Source organism: Panthera pardus, unplaced genomic scaffold (genome assembly GCF_024362965.1).
Source record: "Panthera pardus isolate Hobbes unplaced genomic scaffold, ASM2436296v1 HiC_scaffold_16, whole genome shotgun sequence".
NCBI classification, from domain to species: Eukaryota; Metazoa; Chordata; class Mammalia; order Carnivora; family Felidae; genus Panthera; species Panthera pardus.
The window spans coordinates 44,919,149-44,939,349 of NW_026526721.1; the positions used below are offsets into that span (position 1 = coordinate 44,919,149).

The 20,201-nt window shown below is 34.5% G+C and overlaps 1 protein-coding gene across 7 annotated transcripts in view; it reads left to right on the forward strand.

Moving 5' to 3' along the window:
• The window catches only part of EPHA6 (EPH receptor A6), an 858,920-nt gene that overhangs the window by 358,808 nt on the left and 479,911 nt on the right, over positions 1–20,201 (forward strand). For all 7 annotated transcript variants that reach the window (XM_019448105.2, XM_019448107.2, XM_019448106.2 and 4 more), the window contains one exon: positions 8,271–8,426. In XM_019448105.2, the coding sequence (XP_019303650.1) occupies positions 8,271–8,426 (156 nt within the window). The remainder of the gene's footprint in view (positions 1–8,270; positions 8,427–20,201) is intronic.

Genomic DNA, 20,201 nt, shown 5'->3' on the forward strand with positions numbered 1-20,201 from the left:
ACAGCATCTAAGAAAGAAGTGATGATATTCCCTATCCCAGTTTCTTAAATTCATGAATTCTAATGTTTTGAGAAATGATGAAGATCACATATTTTACTGATAAGTCATTCAGGATTATCTAAACTTACAGACTATTGAACACTGATGAGAGAAAGGGAGTCAATTATATTAATAGCAGTTTCTGTCACACAAGATGCAATTCATATTTCATCAAATGGTGAGAACTGCATGATATGCCAACTAGGATTTCTTTTGGTCCTTTGTCTTAGAGTTCTCTGATAATGAAGATAAATCCCCAAAACATTGCTAGCTATGTATAGCCTCACCATTCCTTTTTTAACATAATGTATGTATAAAACAGTTCGTACATTTCTTGATTTTGTTTTAGCAGAGACATGAATGTGTGTGTGTGTGAGAGAGAGAGAGAGAGAGAGAGAAAGTACTTTCAAACTGTATTTTAGGAATAAAAGACAATGAAATTTCAAAAATTTATAAGGGAACTTGCATTGCAGGGTACATACTTCATTAATATTAGTAGTATTTCAGTAACTATACTCATATAGAATGTGCCTTTAATACATGCTTTTTGTAAAAATTATTTTTACCTTATAATATGTATGAAATCTCTTATTATTTTGAGCATTTAAAATTCCTCAGATTATCAACATATTTTTGAAGCAGAAGACTTATGTTTTAACTTAGATTATTTATTATATAATTTTATGAGAATACTTATATATTTTGTATTTTATAGATCTACCATTATCAAATTACATTGCATTTATTCTTCCAGCACTGTTGCTATCTTTATAAGTAGGCACATGGAAACATTTAAACAAATATCTCATAAATAATGGCCTGATTGTAATTTGTTTATTTTAAACTAAATATACTCTAATTACATGATTAGAAATTTACTAAAGTGTAAACTTATTTGTTAAGCATAGTTGATTGAACATATCAGTTTACTTCCATTCCCTCAGGATACTTCATTAAAATGAGTAAGGGAACATAGAAGTTACAGCAACAAGGACAAAGTAGGGGATGAAAGGAGTAGAAAATACCTCAGGTGAAAAAGGTCAACAAGTTAACAAAATTACAGAAATTAAAATCGAATGGAAGAGTGATGACTCACCTGGCAATAGATTTGGTATGCCTGTCTAATGGTATAGAAGCTACTTTCACTTTGTGCTATTCTGTTGGGTATATACCTAGGAGTAGGATTGTTATGTCAAAAGATATATCTATGTTCATCTATTGTAAATACTGCCAAACAGTTTCCCAAAGTGGTAGTACCAATTAAAACTCCTTCAACAACGTATGAGAGAGCTCATGTTGCTCCATATCCTCACCAACACTTAGTATTGTGTGTCTTTTTCACCTTAGGCAATCTGGTAGATGGTAGTTGTATTGCATTGTACTTTAAGGTAAGTTTTTCAAGTATGTCTTTGAGAAACTAGGTGAATTTAGGATAAAAACATTATAAAACAGAGAAATATGAAGACAGTTAGAAAAATAATTCAAAATGATTAAAACAGTTTGATTTTTACTTGCAGCCAAGATTTAGTAACATCTGTTGCCTGAAAGAAACCTAGAAGACACATAAGATATATGAAAAAATCATTTTAAGACAATATATCAGATTATGAAAGATTGTGATCCCTGAGAGATGGGAAATAAAAAAGATAAAAGAGGAGAGCCGTACAACTATCCCATTTAGTGTCTTGAGAGAGTTTCCAGGCCATGGTACAGGGAGGAGGGACCCTGATAGAAGCCAGTAGACTCCTTCTGTGGCTTAAGAAGACAGATCTGAGAGTCCATGTAGACCCAGACAGCTAGATTTCACAAAACAAAGTATGAAAAAGGAGAGTGTGTCCCTAAAAGAGAGCTCCAGAGAGCTGCAGACATTCCCATGAGTGTTCACCTGAGTTTGCTCATGAGCGAATAAACCAACAAAGGAGGTTAAATGAGATTGTAATAAGCATGCAGTTATTTAAAAAAAAAAAAAAAAGAAGAAGAAGAAAACGGAACAAAGAACAGATGGGACAAATGGGGAAAAAGTAGCAAGATAGACTTAAATCTAGTAATGTCAGTAACTACATTAAATGTAAATACACTAAACATCTCAATTAAAAGAAAGAAGTTGTCAGATTAGAATTTAAAAAAAAATGCATGACCCAGAAAAGTGCTACCTGCAGGACATATACTTTAAATATCAAAATCCAGGGCACCTGGCTGGCTCAGTCAGTAGAACATGTGACTCTTGATCCTTGGGGTTTTAAGTTTGGGACCCACGTTGGGTATAGAGATTACTTAATAATAAAATCTTTAAAATAAATAAAATAAATATAAAAATGCAAATAGGTGAAAATAAAGGGATGCAAGGAAACTTTTGGAGTTGAATGTATATGTTCACTATCTTGGTTGCAGTTAAATATTCATAGTTGTATACATAAGTCAAAATTCTTCCATTTGTTCCCTTTACATGTACCTGCAGGTTTTTTCATGTCAAGTACACCATAATAAAACTGCTAAAAATAATATGGTGTGTGTGGGGAGAAGAAGTCTAAAATTTATGTAACAGTGGAAGTTGAGTTTGGAAAAACAGGTGTGAGCTCAACTCTGAAGCAATTTAAATGCTAAACTGAGTTTGGACTTTATGCTAGAGACCAGGTGTTAACAAACATGTTCCGTAAAGGGCCAGGTGGTATACATTTTAGGCTTTGCAGGCCAAGAGTCAAAATCAATGTTACCATGTACCTATGTAATCATTTAAAAATCCACAAGCTATTCTTAGCTCACAAGCTTTACCAAACCAAGGGCTAGGACAGATTTGGCCAAAGGGCAATGTTTGCCAGCTCCTACTTTTTTGACAATAGACAGCAGCATGGTCATCTCTACGATTTAGTAATGTAACTGGTAGTAACTATGGCACAGATTTGAGCAAGGAGAAAGCAGAGGCAAGCAGATGAGATGAATACAGTAGTACAAGAAATACAGATTTACATAATAAGGTTATAATATTATGGAAGGAAACTAAAAAATAGAATCACGATAGAACTTCTTTATCCATTCATCTGTTGAAAAGCACTTAGGTTGTTTCTGTATCTTGGCTGTTGTGAATAATGCTGCAATAAATACGAGAGTGCAGTTATCTTTTTGATACCCTGTTTTCATTTCCTTTGGATAAATACTCAGAAGTGGGATTACTGGATTATATGGTAATTCTATTAATTTTTTGAGAAACTATACTGTTTGCCATAGTGGCTTAAATAATTTATGTTCCCATCAACAATGCAGAAGAGTTCCTTTTTCTCCACAGCCTCACTAACACTTGTTATTTTTTGTCTCTTTGATAATAGCCATTCTAGCAAATATGAAGTAATATCTCATTATGGTTTTGATTTGCGTTTTTCTGGTGGTTAATGATGTTGAGCATCTTTTCATGTGTCCGTTGGCCATTTGGATGTCTTTTGGGGGGAAATGTCTATTCAGTTCCTATAGTCATTTTTTAATCCAATTACTTTTTTGTTGTTGAGTTGCATGTATTCTTTATAAATTTTGAATATTAACATCTTATCAAATAGATGGTTTGCCTTTTCATTTTGTTGCTTGTTTCTTTTGGTGTGCAGAAGCATTTAAGTTTAATGTAGTCCTATTTGTTGATTTTTACTTTTGTTGCTTCTGCTTTTGTTGTCCTATCCAAAAAATTTTTGCTAAAACCAACATCAGGGAGCTTTTCCCTATTGTTTCTTCAAGGAGTTTTATAGTTCCAGGTCTTATATTTAATATGTCCTTAAGCTATTTCAAGTTAATTTTTGTGAGTGGTGCGAGATAGGGATCCAATTTCATTCTTCTCTTTGTGGTTTCTAGTTTTCCCAATACAATTTATTGAAAATACTATCCTTTCCCTATTGCATATTCTTGGTTCCCTTGTCAAAGATTAGTTGACCATATATGAAAGAATTTAGTTCTGGTCTCTCTATTCTGTTCCATTGGTCTGTTTGTATTCTTATGCCAGTAACTTACTGCTTTGATGACTATAGCTTTCATTATAGTTTGGAATCAGGGAGTGTGATGCCTCCAGTTTTGTTTGTTTGTTGGTTGGTTTCCAAACTGCTTTCGCTGTTGGAGGGTTTGTTGTTGTGGTTGTTGTTGTTCCATACAGATTTTTAGGAATTTTTTTTTCTGTATCTGTGGAAAATGTCATTAGAATTTTGATAGGGCTTGCATTGAACAAATAAATGACTTTGGGTAGTATGGACATTTTAACAATTAATTCTTCTGATCCATGAACATGGAATATCTTTTCATTTGTGTCTTCTTCAGTTTCTTTCATCAAAGTTTTGTAATTTTCACCATATACATATTTCACGTCTTGGTTGAATTTATTCCAACGTATTTCATTGTTCTTGATGCTATAATGAATGGGATTATTATCTTTCTTTTTATGCACAAAGTCATAAAATGGATAGAAAAATGTACATAAAAACAATAAATATAACTGTAATATTGCTAATAAACAGCTCTTACAAATTAATAGAAATATCAAACACATGCAGTACTGACATACATTGGAAAATACTCTTATCTACAGTGGTTTGTTTTTGGAAATGAATTTTACATTCCCTATAATTAGATAAATTAAAAAGTGATAGAGAAGAAGAAAACAATTTAAAAGTTCTTAAGGCTTAGGTACTCATATCTCATCTGTAACAGAAATACAAACAAAATCTAGAATCACTAACTGAATGAATATATAGAATGTTTATTACATTTAGAGTTCTAGTAATTTCATACTAGACATTAGTGAATTATTTATTCATTTACTCATTAAATTTTTCAAACCTCTGTAAAAACTAAATATATACTTGAAATATGCTAAGCATTATGGATATATGCCCATGTCTGGCTTGTGGCAGTTACAAGAAATTGAGGTGATAAACGTCACAAAGTAGTTATAATCTAATATGATTCAAGCTAAAAGAGAAGTATATGTTGTGTGCCATTACTGCGTACTACATAAAGAGAATGTGACTACCTAGAACAATGGCTTTCTAACATTTTTAACAGCATTATCCATTGTTTTTAAATGAAATATTATATGAAACCTTAATATTAAGGTGAGTAATATTTTAATAATTCAAATGTATTTTTATAAGTTCAACGTTTTAAAATTTTTAAAGGAAATTTTTATGTGTATTCAAATGAGAGATAAGTTTGAGAGTGGCAGTACCAATATACAACTTGTATTTGTATTTTTTGTGGTGATAAAATTTTCAAATTCATGTGGATAATAATTTCAAATGGAAAAGATTTGTTTTGTTTTATAGCCAGCTCATCTGGAGGTATTAGAATAATTAGTTTTGAGCTGCAGTTCAATCACTTTCTATATCTTTACTCACTTCTTCCATCTCTTATAGTAAAGCAAAAAAACAAAAAACAAAACCCTAAATTTTTGGTAAGATGAATTATACTATGATCAGAACATGCACTAAGTAGAAATGTATAATCGTCTGCAGGAATTCAGTTAACAGAGTACTCACACTCTGTTCAATTTAGTGCAAAAAAAAAAGAAAATGTATTGAACACCTACTTTATGATAATCAGTGTTACCAGTCTGTCCTTTAGAGCCTTCAGCCATTACACAAGTGCATGTCATGGTGCTGTTGAAAAGAGTAACAGAGGTGCCGCTGGATGGCTCAGTTGGTTAGGCACCTGGCTCTGGTTTTGGCTCAGGTCATGATTTCACAGTTTGTGAGTTCGAGCCCAGCATGGAGCTCTGCCCTGATAGCATTGAACCTGCTTGGGATTCTCTCTTTCCTTCTCTCTATTCCTCCCCCACTCATATGTGCCCTTCCTCATTCTCTCTCCTCTCTCTCTCTCTCAAAAGAAATAAAAAACGAAAGAGGTAACAGGATGGTTAACCCTCAAGCTGGATCCAGGGTTAATTATATATTATTTACATATATTATATTATATATTATGTTAGGGGTTAATTACATATTATTTACATAGTCTAAATTTTGACAGGCTTAGAGAAATATTTTAATGATATGGTGTTTGTATTGATTAGTGACATAGTATTAATTTATCAGCTAGTTAGAGAATAGACTGTGGTTGATATTTATTATGTATCACCACTTAGAGCTTCATTGATAGTGAATAACCAAATTTTTAATAGTAATTTTACTGTACAGAATTGATCATTTTACTTCTATTGAATTGCTAGGTGATTTATGATAAATGTTACTATAAAAGGAAACATTAACTATCCAAAATAATCCATTTACAGCAAATGTGTGTGTGTGTGCATGTACATGCACATCTTGTGGTTTATGCCCTCCTAGAGGATGAGTCACTGGTGCATAGTATACTACTGGTATAAGTTGAATTGCAGTCATTTAGATCTGTAGGAATATTCATCAAAATGTACCTAGAGAAAGACACATAGTTATTTTGGGGGGATTCATTAAATTTACCTAAAAAAAATAAGTGGCATTTTTTTCTTTCTCTCCTGAATATATAAGCGGAAACCTTATTAAGAGATTATTGTTAAGATTCTTGTGTATTTCTAAAAAGAGGATTTTGTGAAAATGAATTGGACTAAAAAAAGTTTTTAAAACATTTTTAAAAAACATAATACATTATTCTTTATTTTGTTTAGCAGTGTTTATATATAAATATTTTAATGTTTAATTTTGAAAGATCACAAGCAGGGAAGGGGCAGAGAGAGGGGTACAGAAGATCCGAAGGACTCTGTGCTGACAGCAGAGAGCCCGATGTGGGGCTTGAACTCATAAACCGCAATATCATGACCTGAGCCTAAGCTGGAGGCTCAACCGACTGAACCACCCAGGTGCCCCTAACAGTGTTAATTTAAAAACTAATCAGCCGTGGTTTGTTTGAGACCAGAAACAACTAAGACTACCCGCTCCTCCTTCAGGACCTTGGCTGCATACCTAGCATAGGATCCTTTTTTTAGAGCCTCCATTCCTGTGAACATGTACACTGTAAACGACAACATGGATTTAATAAGCAAAGAGCAAATGAGGTCCAATAAAACATTTCATCACATAGTGATTTTTTTTAATTTACTTATTTGGGGGCACCTGGGTGGCTCAGTCGGTTGAGCATCTGACTTTAGCTCAGGTCATGATCTCACAGTCCGTGAGTTCGAGCCCCACATTGGGCTCTGTGCTGATAGCTTGGCGCCTCGAGCCTGCCTCACATTCTGTGTCTCCCCGTCTCTCGGCCCCTCCCCTGCTTGTGCTCTGTCTCTCTCTGTCTCTCAATAATAAATAAATGTATAAAAAAAATTTTAATTTACTTATTTGCTTACATTTTCATGGTTCTTGCCATATGTGTATAGTACATATACTTTATTTACTTAATATTTTGTCTGCCTACTTTTGAAATTAGTTCAAAATTTTTAAATGAATGTATTTCAGTATAATAAACAGAAAAAATTTTTGCCATTAAAAAAATAAAAACAAACATGGGGCACCTGGGTGGCTCAGTCGGTTAAGCGTCCGACTTCGGCTCAGGTCATGATCTCACAGTTCGTGGGTTCGAGCCCCGCATCGGGCTCTGTGCTGACAGCTCAGAGCCTGGAGCCTGCTTCACATTCTGTGTCTCCCTCTCTTTCTGCCCCTTCCCTGCTCATGCTGTGTCTCTCTGTCTCAAAAATAAATAAACATTTAAAAAAATTTAAAAAAATAAAAACAAACATGATAAAAATAAAACAATGTTTTCAAACTATAGGTAGATCTTGCTAAACTCTGAACATAAGGCCAGCTTTCCTTTTGTTAAAAAAATAAAAAGCACCAATAGGACACGTGTTAAGATATACCAGCACCACACTAGGACTTTTTCCTTTAGTACTCAGAAGGACTGAAGAAGAAACAGAATGCAAATACATTTTAAACAGTGTGATTCAATGTTATTTAATGCTATCTCCGAGAACTACACAAAATCATTTCCCTTACTGCTAGTTTAAGCGCATCCCTATGCTCTGGTAGACAATTTATTTTGTATATGTTTGTTTCAGGTATGCTTTCTAAAATTAGCTTCCTGAGCTGAAATGTGAAGTTATCATTATATTACTAATTTTGAATAACTAATTTCATTAAATGTTACCATATATTGACTCTTCTGTATATGTGTGACCCAGAACTCTGAGATTAAAGTGTGTATAAATTAAAGTATGTTGTACACGTGCAAATGAACTCTAGAAATAATAACAAAAATTATTTTTCCTGTTTTTACAGCTTGCAGACCAGGATTCTATAAAGCATTTGCTGGGAACACAAAATGTTCTAAGTGCCCTCCACACAGTTTAACTTACATGGAAGCAACTTCCGTCTGTCAGTGTGAAAAAGGTTACTTCCGAGCTGAAAAAGACCCACCTTCCATGGCATGTACCAGTAAGTCTACACATTTTGCATTTGGAAATCCTGTTTTCAACCCTTTTGGCCCCTTCATTCTAAATTGTTTTTTAAAAAGATATACAAAATCCTGTAGCAACAGTGTTTTTTGTCTTTGATAGCAATGAAGAAGAAAGTTTCTCTTTCTTCTCAGCATAACTGCTTTTCATCTGCCTGCAAAGAAAGTGTTTATTCCTCAGAATTCACGTTGACCCATGACATGCAAATCCCAGTGCTGGTCTGAGACCCTGAAAATTTTCCCGAACCTTAGTCTGTCCTTAGGAGGTTAAAGCAGTTTAAGGCTACCCAAGAATTTATAAGCAAAACTTGTTCTTTGCTTCACCCTTATCCATTTTAAGGCACATCAATTTAGGACCATCAAGTTTACTATGTGTGTTGGGGAGCCGTGGGGCTTTCAGACAGAACTTTTAAAGTTATTATGCTATTGTTTTGCAGAAAAGTTCTAGTTTTCCTTGACATTTGTCTTTAAGGGAAGGTATTTTTTTGGTTTGTCCACATTTCACCTCTCACATTCTCTCTAGTTTTGGGGTTGAAACCAATAGAATATTAAATTTAAATGTGAAGGTTATTTTAATGCATGCACTGAGAGTTTTAAATTATTTGTACTCTTTTATTATAAAGTATTGTGAAATATAGTTTACATTTAAAAAGTAAAATGAAGCCTATTAATGCATTGCTAAGCTATGCAAAAGTAAAATGTCACCTCTTAGATAGCTATAAAAGTCTTGTTAAATACATAAATAAGATATTATAGTGAAAATTTGCCCTTCTGTTTGATGAATTGGTGCCAAACTATTGCTTATCTTATGCAATTCCATAAAGGCAAAAATAGATTGAGAATTATATAATGTTAAATATCCCTTAGAGACGATGGTGATGTCCCATTTCTTTTAACTGATGCAGTTTGTAGATTTATCTTCATTACTACAGACTTTAATATAAAATATTTGTATAGAACCCATTTAATAAAAATGTAACACATTCATTAGCAGATGTAAATTTTGCCTTCTGATTGTGAATACTGAGTGACCATTTTCTTCAGAAAATTGTAGCCTGGGAGATTACTACTTGGCATTTTTTCATTGGAATATATTTTAACTTAATAAATAGGAAGAGGAAAATTCAAAATATATTTTTCTTATCTAATTATGGAAATAATTTTTAGTAGGAAAATCTTGCTGTTACTATACACATGAAACCTCCTTGCATGGTTACTGTATATTATTATATTGTGGACAGCAGACTTCAACTTAGGTAAATGGTGGTATTTCATATGGGTACAGTACTGCTAGGCAAGTATTTCTCAAAACCTGTATTGGAAACTGGGTGGAACTTTGTAGGTGAGTGATAGAGGATAATTTTTTCTTTTTATTCTTAGGAGGCCATAAATAGACAATTGACAAATTGAAGGAATACCCTTCAGTAAGGTAGCAGGGTAGACTTGCAGTTCTTTGGAGTCAGAGTCTGGTTAAAGAAATAAATATCGGATGCAACATGGTCTATGAAGCTGATAAACAAGTCAGTCATTGAATCAGAGATGTGTACTTATCAGCTTTGTGTTTATGTTTTTAAGGGTTATTTCTTTTAAAAATATTTCCTTTTTTATCCTTGGTATATAAATTATGTTTACATGTTTTTATTTTTTTATCTTTTGTATGTTTTAATTTCATTTTAATCAGTAGATATCATTTGCCAGGGAACTGTAATTGTCTGATCTTTTGCCATCTTTATTAATGTCTTGTTCATGATGGATTTATTTTATTTTATTTCATTTCATTTCATTTTATTTTAATTCCAGTATAGTTAACATACAGTGTTACATTAGTTTTAGGGGTGCAATATAGTGATTCCACAATGCCATACATCACCCGGCGCTCATTGTGGCAATGCTAGTCACAGCTCTCCAAGCGGAAGCAGAGGAAGGTTTGATACTGGTTATTGTTGGGCAGAGTTTTAGAGAACGGCATAGAGGTTGGCATCAAAAATTGAAAGAGAAGACCCTCCTAAAAGAGGTGAAAGCTTTAGTCAGATCTCCCTAGTCAAGCCCTAGGAGGCTCCCCTCTCAAGGCTTCTCTGTGTTACTTCCTTAAGGACTTCTGTGTGATGTTATAACAAAGACTTAGCATAGTGTATTTAAGCTCACCATCTTTGAGTCAAATTATCTGTGCATGATTCTCGGTGTTGGTACTTCGTGACTGTGTAACCTTGGGCCAATTCTCTTCGCCTCAGTTATCTCATGCATAGTGATAATAACAGTACTGTTATTAATAACAGTATGTAACTCATTCTGTAGTTACAATGATTAAATAAGTTAATAGCTGAAAAGTGCTAAGAACAATACCTAGCACATAGTAGGTGCTACGTACATGTTTGTTTAGCACAGAAAGCTGTTCTTTACAGTTCATTTTGAAATAGGTTTTGATCAGCTAGTATTCAAACTATTACACAGTTTATGGTTGATACTACTATACTAGGCTCATGGATTCCATCATCTGCATTCCTACAAATTGAAAATATGTATATACTGAATTCTTGACCTTTTCACAAAATACATTAAGTCCTGTACCTCCATTGCCTATCTAATAGGCAGGTTTTCTGAAACACAGTCTGACTAGGGTGAGAGACCCTAACAGTTATTACAATATATACAGAAAAGGTAAGGAGCATAAACTCCAAAGTATCATTACTCCTAAATATCATAAACTTAGATTGTTAGGGAAGAAAAATCAGAAAATGACAGGAGATCATTGAACAATCAGACTTAAGAGGACCAGGATAAGTTCACTGAGATCTAGAACATTTGAGGCCAAGAATCAAGCAATCAGCCTTTCCTATCTTTCATTAATCACAAACAATAGCCACATTTTAATAGATACTTGCTTTCTTAACTGCTATATCATGTATCTATGAATTAGACATTCTTTATTACCTTTGTTCCAATAGTGTATTATCTAAAGTGCAGAATTTGGGTTAGTTAAGCAGTCAGTGCCATCACTTTCTGGGATTTTTGTCAGTCTTAGCATTTGAAACTGCATTCAGAGAATTTTTTAGGGATTTAAAAGGAGGCATATTTTCCCTTAGTATCAGAGGCATAGAGATTTTAAATGTATGAGTTTAAAAGAAAGTGAAGGACTGAAATGTTGGAAATGATAAACCAGGACATTTGGCTAGTAAATGGCCTGCTAGGGAAAGATTTTATATATAGGTATAGTATGTGATCATATAATTGATATGATTTTAAGGACCGTAAGAAGTCTTCCACTGCTCCTTAGTGCCATCATCAAAACTGTAACAGCAACCCTTAAAAATGTAATTTCACCATTAAGAGTTTTTATGATTTCTTTGCATTTTCAATGTAGAGATAGGTATCTTTTTATTTCATAATCTTGAGACACATCATATGTAAAATTTATTCACATAAAAAGTTGTATTAAGATTTTATTCTTTTAGAGCAGTTTGAGATTCACAACAAAACTAAGAGAAAATGTAGAAATTTCCCATAAACCTCCCTGCTCCCAGATATGCATAGCATCCCCTATTATCTGCATCTTCTACCAAAATGGTACATTTCTACAATTGATGAACCTACATTGACATATCCTAATCACGTAAAGTCTACAGTTTACATTAGAGTTCACTCTTGGTGTCATACATTCCATGGGTTTTGAAAATGTGTAAGGGCATGTATCCATCATTGAAGTATCTTACAGACTATTTTCAATGCCCTAAAACACCTCTGTGCCCCACCTATCCATATCCTCTACCCCCTAACTTCTGGATACCACTTATCTTTTTACTGTCTCCATACCTTTTGCCTTTTCCAGAATGTCATATAGTTGGAATCATACAGTATGGCTTCTTTCACTTAGTAATATGCATTTAAGATTCCTCCATGTCTTCCATGGCCAGATAGCTCATTTCTTTTTAGTGCTGAATAATATTCCATTGTCTGGATGTGACATAGTTTACTTATTTACTTCCTGCAGGACAACTTGGTTGCTTCCCAGTTTTGACAGTTATGAATAAGCTGCTGTAAATGTGCATGTGGAGGTTTTTGTGTGGACATAAGTTTTCACTTTAGGGTAGATACTAAGGAGTGAGATTGCTGGGTTATATGGTAGGAGTATGTTTAATTTTGTTAAGAAACTACCAAACTACCATTTTGTATTCCTACCAATAAAGAATGAGAGTTCCTGTTGCTCCACATCCTTGCCATCATTTGCTGATGTCAGTATTCTGGACTTTGACCATTTCTAATAGGTGTATAGTAGAATCTCATTGTTGTTTTAATTTGTAATTTTTCCCTGTTGACATGTAATGTGGAGCGCCTTTTCATATGCTTTTCGTCATCCATCTATCTTCTTTGAAGTGGTGTCCCCATAAACAAGTGGTTACAATGAAAACAAATGATGCCTTACATTCAAAGTTAATTCTTCCAATGGTGGTGGGCAGGAGAGTGACCTGATCTTCAACCTATTGGACATGGCTATTGTAGTTTCCTTCTTTGCCATTTAGTTTCCACTAACTCCTTCCTCACAACCTATAAGTATATTTGAATTTCTGTCATTAAAAGAATACTCCAAGTCTAAAATTTTTTCTCCACAAAAAATATAATCTTGTTAAAGCAGACTTTATTGGCTATGGTTACTTCTCCATTTTTTATTTGCTTTTTACTCTACTGTATTAAGATTTTTGCTCTTCACTCTAGGAGAGCAATCAGATTTTTTCCCTACCACTTCATGTAAAATATGTAAGAAAAATTCACCAATTATCTTTGCCATTTTGTTTTAGTAATGCTTTTGTCCTGCTATTCATGGTATTTAACTCTGTTGTTTGAAACTCTCTGTTTCCTTTTATTCTAGGACCTGTTCATCCTTCTAATTTTCTCACCATTGTATTTGTCACCATTGATAGTTTCTCTTCTTTTCCTTACCTGTTAAATATTAATTTTCCTCATGTTCCTTTATTTGCTTTCTTATCTTTTCAATGTGCCCATTCTCATAACTTCAAATACTACCTTTAAATGGATGGTGCCTATATTTTTATTCATATCCTAGTCTTTTCTCCTAAGTCCAAAGTTGTCTAGCGAACTAATTGTGGGATTTGACAACCTATATGTCCTATAGAAACCTGCCCAAATGTCTGACCTTACATAATACCATATTCCCTTTGGTTATTGATCCCATGGTCCAAGATTCTGAGCTTGTTCTCATCCTTGGTGCCAGCAGTTTCTTTTACTTGAAATACTCTTCCTCAAAGTCTTCTTATGGCTGTTTTCTTTTTGCCATTCAGGCTCAAATACCAGCTCTTGGGACAAGCACTTCCTGACCAACCGTTCAAAAATAGAATTCCTCCCAGTACTCTTTTTAATGTCACTTTTTTTTAAAGATTAAAAAAAAGTTTTTATTTATTTTTGGGAGAGAGAGAGAGAGATAGAAAGCATGTGGGAGGGACAGAAAGAGAGGGAGAAGGAGAATCCCAAGCAGATTCTGTACCATCAGCCCAGAGCTCGATGTGGGGCTTGAACTTATGAACCACGAGATCATGACCTGAGCCAAAATCAAGAGTCGGATGCTTAACCAACTGAGCTACCCAGGCTCCCCTGTGACTTTTTATTTTTTATGGATTATAACAGTCTTTGAAATTTCTGATTTATTTGTGCATTTCCTTCTTTGTTTATTGTTATTCTAGCCCCACTAGACTATAAGACCCATGAGATCATGGATGTTCTTTCTCTCCTATTCTCCAGCACTAATAATAGTATGTAGGCACTAGGCACTAGGTTCTAAAATTTATTTAGAATTCATTTGTTTGTTGAAGGAGTAGACTAATAATTTCAAGCTCAACTTGCAAAAGTCAGTTGACTGCTTTGTCTCTCAGCCTTCTCATCCACCCCAGCTTTATGTCCTTGTCCTGGTGAATCCTCATCTGCCCATGCATCTAAACCAGAAAGCTTGGAATCATAATTCTTGCCCAGACTTTAACATGTCCTATCAATGTTGTAGACACAAGTACTATCAGTTCTGCGTCTTAGCATTTCTTCAGTCCATTCCTTCCTGTTAGTTCCTGGCCCTATCCTTTTAGTTGAGGGCTTCAACTCACCCTTGGGCTAATTTAATAATATCCTGGCTAGTCCCCTTCCTTTAGCCTTCTATACCTCCAAATATTCCAAACTATTAGAAACAAAAATAAACCTTGATTGTATTACCACTTCCTCCTATGGTCTTTCAAAGCCCAACCTCCATTTCCCAAATTGTAAGTCAATCCAAGGACATTCAAAATCCTGGCCTGTTTTTCTCCATCTCTATTTTTTTTTTTAATGTTTATTTATTCTTGCAAGAGAGAGAGAGAGAGCACGTGAGCACAAGCGGGGGAGGGGCAGAGAGAGAGGGAGACACAGAATCTGAAGCAGCCTCCAGGCTCTGACTTGTCAGCACAGAGCCCAACGCAGGGTTCAAACTCACTAGCCGAGCCACGAGATCATGACCTGAGCTGAAGTCAGACGCTTAACAGACTGAGCCACCCAGGTGCTCCTCTCCCTCTCTAATTTTAACTATATTAGGATCTCTCAAACAGCCCTACTAACCAGTTATATCAGCAACATACTTGCAACCTTAGGCCTTCTTGATTTTTAAAAACTCCTTATGTCGTTTTTGCTTGAACTACAAATTACATAAAAGAAATTGTGAATAAGAAATTTAAAATGAAATACCAAAATGTTTTCTCTGAATTTTTAATCTACTTCATAAACCCTTAACTTTATTTCCCAGGTGACTAATTAATGTATATTCTGTACTTTGAAGGATGAACTGTGGAGGACACTTCTTCATGTCAGATCTTGGTCAATTAGGGCTGCCTTTGAGAGCAGTTGAGAGCACAGGAGACGCAGCTGCCTGCCAAGAAATCTGTTATCAAAATAACTATCTAAGGCTTTTCCAGGCCAGAAGGGAAAAGTACTCACTGAGGTTAAAGACACAAAGGAAAATAAGGAAAATAAGAATTACCAAGAAAGTACTTGTGCAGCAGGAAAGGCAGAGAGCATGAAGGGGTCAAGAGAAATGAAGTGAGGGTCTAATACATGGTTGCATGAAAAGTTAGACAAAATATAATTACAATGTCATAGCATTTTTACTTTGCTGTTTCTCTTGTGTTTAAATCAATAGGATTTTTTAAAAGCTTCCAAACAGATGCTGGAAGATTAACACATTCAGCAAACATTCGTGTTACCCACTTAGAAAGGTTCAAAACGTAAAATGTAAATTATATATATATATATATATATATATATATATATATATGGGTAATTCTAATGGACATCATTAAGGATTTCTCTGTTTTTTTCGTCTTCTAAATATGAATCAAGTATCTTAGGAGTAAACACAGTTTTTTCAAACTTCATTCTTAATATAAAGGCAAACTCCATGGTTTTGTGTCTTTATATTTGACATACAGTGATGAGGATTGACATGAACTTACAAAAGTTGAATTTACTTTTGCTATAAGGCTAATATTGTAAAATCGCTTCTTTATTGCTGGAATAATCTGCAACTTTAAAAAGTAATTATCTCTCGGTGTGCCAGGGTGGCTCAGTTGGTTAAGCATCTGACTTCGGCTCAGGTCATGATCTCGCAGTTTGTGAGTTCCAGCCCCGCATCAGGCTCTGTGCTGACAGCTCAGGTCCTGGAGCCTGCTTTAGATTCTATGTGTGTGTGTCTCTCTCTCTGCCCCTCCCCGCTCACGCTCCCTCTCTCTCGAAAATAAATAAACATTAAAAAAATTTTTTAAAGTAAGTATCTCTCATTCTTATTTTGAGTGGAACAAGTAGTGTGTTGAGATGCAACAGGTGTTATTCATTTGTGCTGCCCGACTCATGTCCCCTACTTCTGGGTGGGTACAGGATTTCGCACCCAGGGACCCCCACTGTGCTTGCTTTCTCTTTATTTTTCCCATATCTTCCAGTTTTCTTCTTCTCTCTTTCCTAAGCATGTTTTGCATGGAGAAAACGATTCTGGTTCCTTGCTTTTCCACCTCACAAGTGAAATACAAAAGTGCAACTAATTGTTCAGGTGGCTCATTGTAAGCACAATGTAGGAACCACAATCTGCAGACACTAGAATGGGAGAAGTTGCAAAGATGGATTTTCTTACTTCTAGAAGGCTATGTTATATTCTTGTCTTACTATAGAAAATAGCTCTAACTCAATGTATTGCAATGGTATATTTTTAAAATTAAAATGATCCTTACATTATGGAATAAATACCTGTATGCAATGAATCCCAGTTTCCCCAGTACTGATCACTGATGTAGGATATCTTTTGAGCTTCATAGAGTTTCCTAAATGCAGATACTTTAATCTTTATTTCTGTGGAGGTTCTTTTACCAAATCACCTGGGAGAGGTTCCTCTATAGAAAGAAATATTAAGTGGTCATTCTGCTGATGCTGGAGAATTGAGTTACCACTTGCTCTCAGGCCTCTAACAGTTGGAATCCAGAAAATATTGTACCATTCAGTATCATCTACTTGTACACAACAAACCAGTTACCAAGAAGCATCCATAATTGGAAAAGGAGCATTCATTATTATCTTCACAGTGTTATGCATTTTGAGAAAGGTTATTAATTTGCTTTAATCTATTCATGTATTGTTTTATCTTCCCTCCCAAGTTATGACTGTACTTAGTCTTTTCATATTTCTCTTTTCTATTTCTAATGAGTGTTTAATTAAAAATAATTGACTCAAACACAGAAAAGGCTACATGTAGGTGTGCATAATTTTTTTTATGGTATTAGGGAACTGGATGCTATTTTACTCAGAAGACACAAAGCCAGCCTTCTCATTATTTCATTTGTATTTTAGTGTGCTTTTATCATACATGTGTTTTTGCATTTAACTCTTGACCTGTACAGCAATAATACATTTCTGTGATTCATACAATTAGTTATTCTATGGGTTTCCTTTTTTGTTTTTCTGAATTGATAAGGGTGGCCGATAACCATTTCTTGGAATTTTTCCCAGGTAAAATTATATCTGTGCTCTATAGCATAGAAATTTGGGGCCACAAGTGTTTACTTTTCAAATTCTTAAGTGTTTTAAGGAATTTAAAAGTTCTTAACAAATTTAAAATTTGAGAAGTTGTAAGTTCCTTCCCAATGGATAGAGACATGGGTGACTGCCCTTTTTGTTTATGGGTCTTTGTTAGTTAATCTCAGTTACTGTAACATATCCTTTCCTTCCACTTCTTTATTTTCAAGTTATGTGAGTCTATCCTTCACCAATAACACCAGGATCTTGGAAAGATCATAACCTCAAACTTCCTATTCTCCAATATTTGTCAAAATTTGCACTATTTGAAAAATAATTATTGGAGGATTGCATAATGCCATGCATTCTATTTGTCCCCTTAGTAAAAGCACATGTTGCCTTTGGATCAGGCTGGACCAGGATAAACTTGTGTACAGTAATACAAATATTTCAGTGCAATATGTACCCTTGTTAAGTGTTAGTCACATCTTCTATGAATGGTGATGAATAACCATTTTGGGTTTTTTTTCATCACCAAAAGATGAACAAACTTTTGGGTTTATTATGAGATGAATGAAATCATGTGAAGTAAGAAGTACACATCTTAAAACAAAATGAGTGCTCAAGATGCTGGCTATATTTTAAAAATTCATACCTATAAAAGTATAAAACTGCTCATTTCTGCCTCAGGACCAATAGGAAAATGCCACAAGTGGGTAACACCTAAATTGGAAACTGAAGGATGAGTAGGAATCTTCCACAGAACAAAGGACATAAAGGAACAGCATGTACAAAAGCATTGACATGCAGCAAAAGGGAGCAAGAGACCTGGTTATGAAGACACGTGGTGACAAGGTTGAGAGGTTTAGCTTTTATTCTGGAAGTGAGTGGTATTTGGCCGATAAGATTTTTGTCATTTGTTTCCTTTAATTGTGAGTTTTAGAAGTAATGGAGAATCTAAAAAGAATTATCTAAGTCACCATTCACAGTACTATGAAAATGTAAATGGATAGCAAGTCTTTTTTTTCTCTCTTTTTGGTAAGTTTATTTATTTTGAGAGAGAGAGAGAGAGAGAGAGAGAGAGAGAGAGAATGTGAATGGGAGAGGGGCAGAGAGAGAAGGAGAGAGAGAGAATCCTAAGCAGACTCCACACTCAGCACAGAGCCTGATGCAGGGCTTGATCCCATGACTGACTGTGAGATCATGACCTGAACCGAAATCAAGAGTCAGCTGTTCAGCCAACTGACCTACCCAGGTGCCTCAATGGATAGCAAGTGTTAATTTTGAATGTCGATTTCATTACTGAAGTAGGTGCAAACATATTGAAGAAAATGAAAATACGTGAAATACAAAGAATTTGAAGTGTACTCGCTGCTGTATTTTGAGCAATATTTATCTTAAAATTTTAATTTTCAATTGCTCTTCTGTATATAAAATTGTTTTAAAATGGTTTAAGATCGGGGCACCTGGGTGGCTCAGTCAGTTGAGCATGTGGCTTCGGCTCAGGTCATGATCTCACAGTTTGTGGGTTCGAGCCCTGCATCAGGCTCTGTGCTGGCAGCTTAGAGCCTGGAGCCTGCTTCCAATTCTGTGTCTCCCTCTCTCTTCTCCTCCCCTGCTCATGCCCTCTCTCTCTCCTTCAAAAATAAATAAAAACATTTAAAAAATGCTATAAGATAACATTATTCAAGAACCTGCCATCAGAATGCAATATATTTCTAATTTGTATGTTTTGAAAATTTGTATTTGGCAATACTCTCTAAGCAAAGCACTATAAGATACTTTTAATATCACATGTGTTTTTTACCTATAGGATGAATACATGTAGTAGAGTTAAAAAAATATAAATATAAAAAGACCTAGGGATCATCCTACCATTAGTACACTGTATGACCTTGACATAATTATAGTACTTTCCTGGGCCTCATTGCTTTATCTGGCTAAATTGATTTATCTTCCCTCCAATGAGGTTGAAGCTCCATGTTTGTGATTACTTACCATTTATTTCCAAATATACAAACATTTTGTGAACAAAACTTAGAGCACAAAGTGGCTTAGAGTAGGAAAATACAGAATTCTGTTTACAGATACACTTATTAAATACATTTTTCAAAGATCATATAGGAAGGACATTAGATTAATAATATGGCTATAGATAAAAGTTAAAGTTAAGAGCAATAATTCAAAGAGTAAGATGGCTTTTAGAGTTTTAAATTATGTCCATATGCAAATCTGGCAACCTATATTGTAGTACATTATTAAAATACAGAAATGTACTTTTTCATATGAACTATTCCTATGTGTTTATCTTTCTTTAGTATATTTTACAGTTTACTCATTTGCAAAATTATTTACCTAGACATCTCTAGATGGTTCAATATATTTTTTAAATGTTCTTTTTGGGATAGATTAACATAGAACAATTTTTATCTCCTTTGTAAACTCATAGATATAAAGAAATTCCCATTTATTAGGTGACTGTACTATTATATGCATTTTTTTGATGTTTATTTATGTTACAGAGAGAGAGAGAGAGAGTGAGCAGGTGAGGGGCAGAGAGAGAAGGAGACATAGAATCCCAAGCAGGCTCCAAAATCTGAGCTGTCAGCACAGAGCTTAATGAGGGGCTCGAACTCATGGACCACAAGATCATGACCTGAGCTGAAGTCAGACGCTCAACCGACTGAGCCACCTAGGTGCCCCTATTTTACTTCTTATTCAAATTCTAGTTA